Below are 8,159 nucleotides of genomic sequence, written 5' to 3' on the forward strand. Positions count from 1 at the left end.
ATCAATCAGTCTGTCACATTCACTCATTTACACTAGCACACATTCTGTAGAATGTGTAACATAATGTTATGGCCTTTTGCCATTTTTGACAGCTCAAAGTACAGAATCCCTTTAAATGACAACACTGCTAGAACCACTAATGCCACAACAGAGTGAACAAATAGCTCACTCTGACTGACTTAGGCTTTGGGAAGCTTACATAAGCTTATTATCATTTCATTTACCTCTTCTGTATATATTATGACAAAACTTATCTTATTATTTACTAATGTTATATCGTTGATTAATTGTGCAATCATCAAAGAAAAATACTTATACATTTTTGTCTGTATTTGAAAAATTTCCAGCTTTAACTCCTCCAAAACCTTCAAACCTCCTGACCATGCCTGGTGCCAGTGTTCCCTCACCTAGCCTCCCCACATCCGGATTACCCAACAAACCCCCCTCTTCATCGTCTGTTGCCGCGTCCAGCCCATCCCAGACCAACACGTCTGCTTCCCACTCAAGTCCCACCTCCACATCCAACTCCACTTTCTCAACCACCCAGTCGGGCTCCCAGCCTGAGCCTCCCAAAGAACGTGATGCTGAGAGAGTAAGAGAGAAGGAGAAGTCCAAGGAAAAGACAGAGAAGCCCTCAACCCTATCGTCAACTGGAAGCACCCCTGCCCCTTCCACTTCTGCTGCCAGCGCCAAGAAGGAGAAACCAGATACAGCTGTACCTGCCACCTCTATGCCCACACCTGGCATGGAGTATGTGGTAGACCCTGCCCAGCTTCAGGCGCTGCAGGCAGCTTTGGCATCAGACCCTACAGCTCTCCTCACAAACCAGTTCCTGCCCTACTTCATGCCTGGCTTTTCCCCATATTACACCCCACAGATCCCCGGGGCTCTCCAAGGGGGCTATTTGCAACCTATGTATGGTATGGAAAGTCTCTTCCCCTACAACCCAGCATTGTCACAAGCACTGATGGGCCTGTCTCCAGGGTCCCTGCTGCAGCATTACCAGCAATATCAGCAGAGCTTGCAGGAGGCACTACAACAGCAGCAGCGGCAGCTTCAGCAGATCCAGCAACCCAAGACGAGCCAAACTCCAGTTCCCTCTCAACCCTTGGGGGATCGCAAAGAATCTGCCAAAGATCCAGTGAAAACAGAGCAGCAAAAGGGCAAACCCCATAGGGAACCCCCCACTTCCTCCTCCTCTTCCTCCTCCTCTCATAATAAAGTACCCTCTGAGCAGAAAGAGATGGATGGCAAAGCTTTGGACCCCCATCTAGACCAGTACATCATCCCCAAGGTGCAGTGTAAACTGGCATGCCGCAAGTGTCAAACAGTTTTCACCAAGGAAGAATCGGCTATTAACCACCTTAAATCTAACTGTTTTTTCGGTCAGTCTGTGGCAAACCTGCAAGAGATGTTACTGCGTGTCCCTGGTGGCGTAGGTGCAGGGGCTGGAAGTCTCTATGACTGCCTGGCCTGTGACACTACGTTGGATGGGGAGAAAGCACTCAGTCAACACCTGGAATCGGCATTGCACAAACACAGAACAATCAAGCGATCAGCCAGAAATGCCAAAGAGCACGCTACTAGTTTATTACCTCACTCTTCAGCCTGCCTCCCCAATCCTAACACCGCATCTACCTCGCAGTCTGCCACTCATCCCATCAGCAGCCCTCCACCCCCGCCAACAACATCAGCCACCATGCCATCCTCTGCTGTCTCCTCTTCCCTGTGCTCCTCCTCTACTACCCCACTCAACACCACAGCTGCCGGCAAACCATGGCCCCAGGCCCCTTTCTCCAGAGCTTTAGCTGGGAAGCCCAATGCCAGTCCCTCCTCTTCTTCCTCCGTTTTTCCTCCAATGTCCTCACCTTCAACGGTTACCTCAAGTTCATTGAGCACCTCAGGAGTTCAGACCTCGATACCAACAGACGTCTTTACCGACGAGTCTGACTCTGACAGCAGTCAGAAGTCAGCAGACAGGCTTAGCAGGACGGCGGAGGAGCCGCAGCAGCCTGGTTTTGTCAAAGACAGTAGTAGTTGTAGTAGTAATCTTGCTAGTGTAGGAACAGACTCCATCAGATTGTAAAAGAGCTTTCAGTGATGGACAATATTTAAAAAAGACAAAAAAAGACAAAAAAAAACACAAATGGAAAAAACATAAAAAGCAGCAATGTTAAAAATACATTAAAAGTATACAAACCAATTTCAGAAAAAGATGTGTAAAGACTAACTGCAATTCCAAAGCTTGTAACCAAAAATTTAAATGTTAGTGGATTGTTTTCCCATATCAACATGCTGGTTTTTCGTTTTTTGTTTTTGTTTTGTTTTACTCAACTGAAATACATGCATACTAATATATGAGAATAGAAAGGATCTCCGCAGTTATGTTTTGGGTAATAGTCGAGGAGTGCTGTACTGTATGGCAATGGACTGCCTCAAAGTTGACAAATGGCCCAAGAACCCTTTTGAGGAAAAACGAGTCAACAAGCTGTCCCTTTGTTTTGTAATAATTTCTACTTAATAGCACAGTCACAAAAAGCCAGTATGTACTGTATGGGAGAATAGTCTATCAGTTTTCTTGCTATTTAAGCATTCAGATACCAATGGCTTGTCAAGTAAAAGAATAATGTAATGTCTATTTTATTCTCAGGTCAACAGCTCACAGAGGGTTTTTTTTCTGTTACAGAAATATGTGTTTTACCTTTTGTTTCCAACAGGAGATAAGCAGTCTTTTTCTTTCATAACTTCATTTAATAACAGACCGTTTTAAGTTTATTGAAACTTTAATATGGCATTGTTTCTGGGCATTCAAAAAGGGTAAATGATTTGCTGATTTTAACATTGGAAATTCTTTTAAAGAGGTGAAATCGCAAACCCATTATACCCAGACAAGGAGAGCAATGCAGACATAATAACGGGCGATGAAAAGAATTTTGATTAAAAAAACAACCTTCTGTATTTATGATAGATATGAACATTTTTGGTGTTAAGTAGATTGTTGCATTGGAAATGAATTTAAACAGTATGGTAGGTTGAAAAAAACTTTGTGTACATTTAGCTTTTGTATTGTCCAACTTTAAGACGCTTCATTTGATGTTGTCTTGGTCATTCCGATAGACTAGATTATGGACAGGTAATTTATCTCAACTTTGTTTCTGTCTTATTCTCAACTTCTTGGGAAACATTCACCCAAATGCCCCTCCTGACAAGGCAGGATCCTCTTTTAGAATTATTTAAATTTTATGGTTTGGTAGGTATTGTGCTAACCAAAACAAAAAAGATCCTGGGTGAAATATTGAAAGTTTTTAATTTTATTTAATTTTTGTGTTACCTTTGTGCACTTATCACTGTCTGACTCCTATTTCTCACTCAACTTGTTCCTCTCTTCGCACTTATTTTTTCTCTGCTCTCCTGTGTTTGTAGATATGTACACTACAAAGCAGGTCTCTTGTTCTTCATGTAGTGTGGCTACAGTCTTTATTTTCATTTTGACATTTTTGTTGTCATAAATGAAAATGAAAAAAGAATACTAATAATAATTCTCACGCTTTAAGACAAAAAGAAAATCCAAAGACTAAACACTTTTCACCATTGGTGCATAAATATGAGAAAAGAGGCTTCTTTATACTTGAGAATTTGTTGCTGTTTTTAGAGAAAGAAAACAAAGTTTTAAAAGATAAAGGAGTACGCATCAGAGTTGCCGTTTTTGCTTCTTTGCAAGCAAACAGGTGGCTTTTTTACGTAAATACCAAAAACCAAAAAGGGCCCTTGTCCTTGCATTGTGGAGTAGCACCGTTACAGAGCCATTGCAGTTTGTAAGATAGAGGTTATTAATCTTTGTTTGACTTTTTTTGTCACATTCAAATGTCCATTTTTTAAAGAAAATGTATAAGGTCTGGTCTTCAAGGACATACGTTTTGCTGCTAATGTAGAATTTTGAAAGAAAAAAAGTACTAGATGCATGCTCATTTTGCTTTTGGCTAAGCTTTAACTAAAACAAACAATAAACCAATTTCTTGCCTCTGCAACACCTTTTTTTTTTCTTGTTGCAAAAACGGAACTTTGAAGACTGTGAATATATGTTCCAAAGGACATTTTGCCGATTTTGTTTTTGAACAGACCAATGTTTAAAGCCAATGATCTATAACGTTTGTAAAGAACAGTGCATTCCAAATATCACAATGGATTTTTCTTAAGCAAGGACTGATCCTTTTTCATTTAATTGCTTTTAATTGTCACAATATATTTTCTTTCTTATTTTTTAAAGTGACTGTAAACTGTTGTGTACATTTTTGCATCATTGGTTGCTGAACAACGTGACCTCCATATGTCATTTTGTGCTGGCATGGAACATTGCTGAAAATCCCTCCATCCAGTCAAGGTTGTTGCTCACTTGTTAAGCAAGTAATAGTGGTTACCAAAAAATGTATATATTACATCTGGTACTGATGCGTCTCATAGGTTTAGTAACATTTATGCCAGTCAACGTACAACTAGTCTCAGAAGGAAATGATGGCTGTTTTGCTGCAGTGTCGATGCGCCCTTCCTGGAAAATCCACCAGTGACTTGTCCCATGTGTCTACAGGGTGCCACTTCCACTAATAGATTACAGGTTTTTAAGGGATATCTTCATTCCAAAGCATTATTTCTGGAAAAAGTAGGAGATTTTTTGAAGATGTCCCTTGATTTCAAATAGTAAGGATGCTTTCATGTCCAAAGAAGTCACCCACTTAATTTTATTGCAATGGAAATGGATGTGCATAGGTACCTCCACCCTCTCAATAATGATCCAATGAACTAAAACTTTTATTTTTTAAACCAAAACGAAGACATATTTAAATTTTTGAAACTACTTTTTGGCCACTATTGTATAGTATCAATATATTTGCCCAATGAGTACAAGGCACAATCTCAGAAGTGTGTTTTCAGTGCTTCGTCTTGCAGAGCAATGTTATTTGGTGTTAATACTACAGCATGATGTTGAAAGTCAGGAAAATTGGTCTGTAAGCTTGCTGCTTCTCTAAAGTCCAGTTCCCTGAAATACTGTTCAAATGTACTTTATTTTGGAAAGTTCTTAAGTTGTACAGTTTTCTCAATTATGTTTGCTTTATTTTAATTTTCAGACAATGTCAGACATGTATTGTTATTTTCCTATAAGTATTTGTATTGTAGTTTCTGTATATTACTTATTATCATAAATTAACACTAGCTTTAATTTGAATTGCTGAAATTAAGAATCAAAAACAAAAAATATGACCTGGCCACTTTATGGTGTGATAATGTTCTTTATATTCATTGTCTCCTTGATATTGTTTGCTCTCTTTTTTCCAAAGTGTAATCTTTTGGGCTCTTATGTAGAAGACAAAGTTGAGGTCTCTACATCAGATTCCACCAGCATGGACTGTGTGTGAGTTTGTACGCTTGTGTGTGTGTGTGTGTGTGTGTGTGTGTGTGTGTGTGTGTGTGTGTGTGTGTGTGTGTGTGTGTGTGTGTGTGTGTGTGTGTGTGTGTGTGTCATTAGAGAGCCAGCATCAATTCAATTTTTTCTTGTTTGCCTTTTTTTTTTTTTTTTTAGATATTACACACCAAAACAAACTGAACCACAAAGCTGGATTATGAATAACTGAAATTTAGAAAATCCAATTTTAAAGATAAGGATCAGAAACAATACCGAAGCACTGAGCAGTTTTTACTTTGATTGAATTCATGAATGTGGCCAAAGCTTTATGCAGTTAAAACAAAAACAAAAAAAAAAGTTCCAAGTTGTGCCCCAGACAAGTGTACATTTTATTGGGGGACAAAACGCTATTGTGGGTAATTGGATCCACTGACTTACATTGGGATACTTGATTTTAATGGACATTTACAAAGAAAGAGATAAAAACAAGGTTTTGCTGTAGAGGTCATCTTTTGCCCACTGTGAAAACGAACGTGTACCTGTATACAGATATAGATATATTTAAAACAAGACATCAATTTTTTTCTTTGTTTTTGAGATGAAGAAGGAATGAAAAGAGAAAAAAAAGGACTCTGGGAAGCTTTTGAGATCCCATTAGGAGGACATGAGAGGCTGTGGGCACACCAAAACTGGGCATGGGAGCCAAAGGCAGGCTCAAAACAGCTTTAAAACCACCTCCTTATTTGATTACTGACAACTCTGTAATGGGAATGGACTCTGGAACCAATGGACATGTGTGACACTGAGAGGAAAGTCCTTAGATGAAACTGAACTTAAGTGGCTCCAGCTGCTTTCTCCTTTCTGTCTGTCTCTTTCGTTCTCCAGTTCTGCCTCTGCTTCTGCTCTTTGATGGACATTTTCCAAATTTCAGGACAGGATGGACAGACACGCTTGCTTCATTTCTCCCAGTTCATGTTGCTACCCGTTTCATTTCCTTGTGCTTGTCTCTGGTTGACAAGTTAAGCTCTCCAGTCAAATGGCGGCTCACCCCTCTCTCTGTTGATTATATAATCTAAAAAGTGAAATTAATAACAGAGAGAGGGGACGGGTTCTCAAAGCTGTCATTCTTGAAGAGGCAGTTACACTAAAAAAGCGTATTAACCAAAATTAACAACCAAACTAACAACCAAACAACCATTTGCTCCAACTTCAAAGATGAACTGTTACTTGGAGCTCTCTGTTCCTTTTGTGACTTCTGGTGCCACAATGTTTTTTTATGCTTTTAGTTTTTCTTTGTTTCCTTGAATTACTCCTCCTTCGAGCCTCATAAGCATGGCTCTGTGGCTCCAGGCAGCCCATCCGAGGGTAGAAAAAAACAGCCTTGCAATGTACAAAAAAGAGCAAGTTAAACCAAAAATGTTGTTCTTGATGTCTTTTCTATACTGTAGTCTTGTTAGCTTTTTTGTTACTGTAATTATATGATGAAGATTTCCAAACTGTACCAAATTACATGGAAACTAACATACATACAACCACATGGAACTTCAGACTTTTAAAGAAACTTTTGTCACAAAACCTTGTTGTCCTAGTTAAGTTGATTGTAGATGGTAATTGAATATACTCCTTTGAAAATATTTCATCAAGTATGTTTCTTGCTCATTGTGATACATTAAAAAAGTATGAGCATAAATTGCACTGGTGTGGATTCATCATTGAGTCTTTTGGGATTTGACCGGTTACTGTCAATGGACTACTGAGAACTCTGAGGATTGAAGAAAAACAATGTCCTATTTCTCTTGGGCACTGAACAAATGTGCGAAATGGACCGAAAAGTATTTTTTCAAAATTGACCATTCATATTACAGATATTTTTGTATATATCGTTAAAGACCTATCAATCAATTTTACAAAGAATAGTTCTTTTCTTTAATATTTAATCATAACAGTAAACCAATTAAGGATGAAAGGACCACTGATAATGCATTTACAAGGAATCGCATCAGAAAATTACGGTGTCATTCTGTGACACAATTAGCATTGTTGAGTTTATATTTTCTATCATTATAGGCTTGCTACTACTCATTTAAAGGCGCCATCATTAAAAAACTATAACTTGCTCTAGTAACGCCTAGCTGCAGGCTTTGGAAACTACAACAGAAGCAGGGGTGTGGCCACAATTTCCAATGATAGTTTGTTTTCACAAATTCACCTGCAAATTTAAAGCCTGCTACCTGTTAGGTAACTTATACTGTATGTTCCTAAGAAGTAAGACCATGGCTTCATCATAACAGTTCATTAAATTGCAGTATAAACTAGCAATCAGCTTGGAAGACGAGACAATGAGAGTCCCGCTGGATGTTTGTAAAATTTAAGCATATTAGACATTGCTGGGTGTCACATAAACAACCAAATTTAGCATAGGTGGCTAACATTCGCTACATCATACAGTGTTCGGCTGTCTGACAAATTCAGTGCCTATTTTACAGTCTGAATCTCGCTCCACCTTTCAAATGCTGTGCCAATGATAACTCTGGAAAACGATACAACATGCACAGTAAGCAGTGGGTAGTTCAGGGGGCCTGGGTGTTTGGACCATTCCCAACTAAAACAGAGCCGATCCAGCTCTGCCTTTTAAGCAAAATGTATTGTAATTCTCAGCAGACATTGAGGTGCAGTAATAGAGGGACTGGCATTGATCGGCAGCACTTGTGAGCTCCCGCTGATATGTTATGGTCAATTTGTACCAAGAGCCAGTAAGATA

The 8,159-nt window shown here is 39.1% G+C and overlaps 1 protein-coding gene across 2 annotated transcripts in view; it reads left to right on the forward strand.

The window, feature by feature from the left end:
* The window catches only part of zfhx3b (zinc finger homeobox 3b), a 136,785-nt gene extending 129,692 nt beyond the window's left edge, over nucleotides 1-7,093 (forward strand). For both annotated transcript variants that reach the window (XM_068731092.1, XM_068731093.1), the window contains exon 11: nucleotides 348-7,093. In XM_068731092.1, coding sequence (XP_068587193.1) covers nucleotides 348-2,086 — 1,739 coding nt within the window. In that variant the 3' untranslated portion in view covers nucleotides 2,087-7,093. The remainder of the gene's footprint in view (nucleotides 1-347) is intronic.
* The last annotated feature ends 1,066 nt before the right edge of the window (nucleotides 7,094-8,159 follow it).

This window comes from Cebidichthys violaceus, unplaced genomic scaffold (genome assembly GCF_023349555.1).
Source record: "Cebidichthys violaceus isolate CVI_PGR_0920_01 unplaced genomic scaffold, fCebVio1.0.p SCAF_5, whole genome shotgun sequence".
NCBI lineage: Eukaryota > Metazoa > Chordata > Actinopteri > Perciformes > Stichaeidae > Cebidichthys > Cebidichthys violaceus.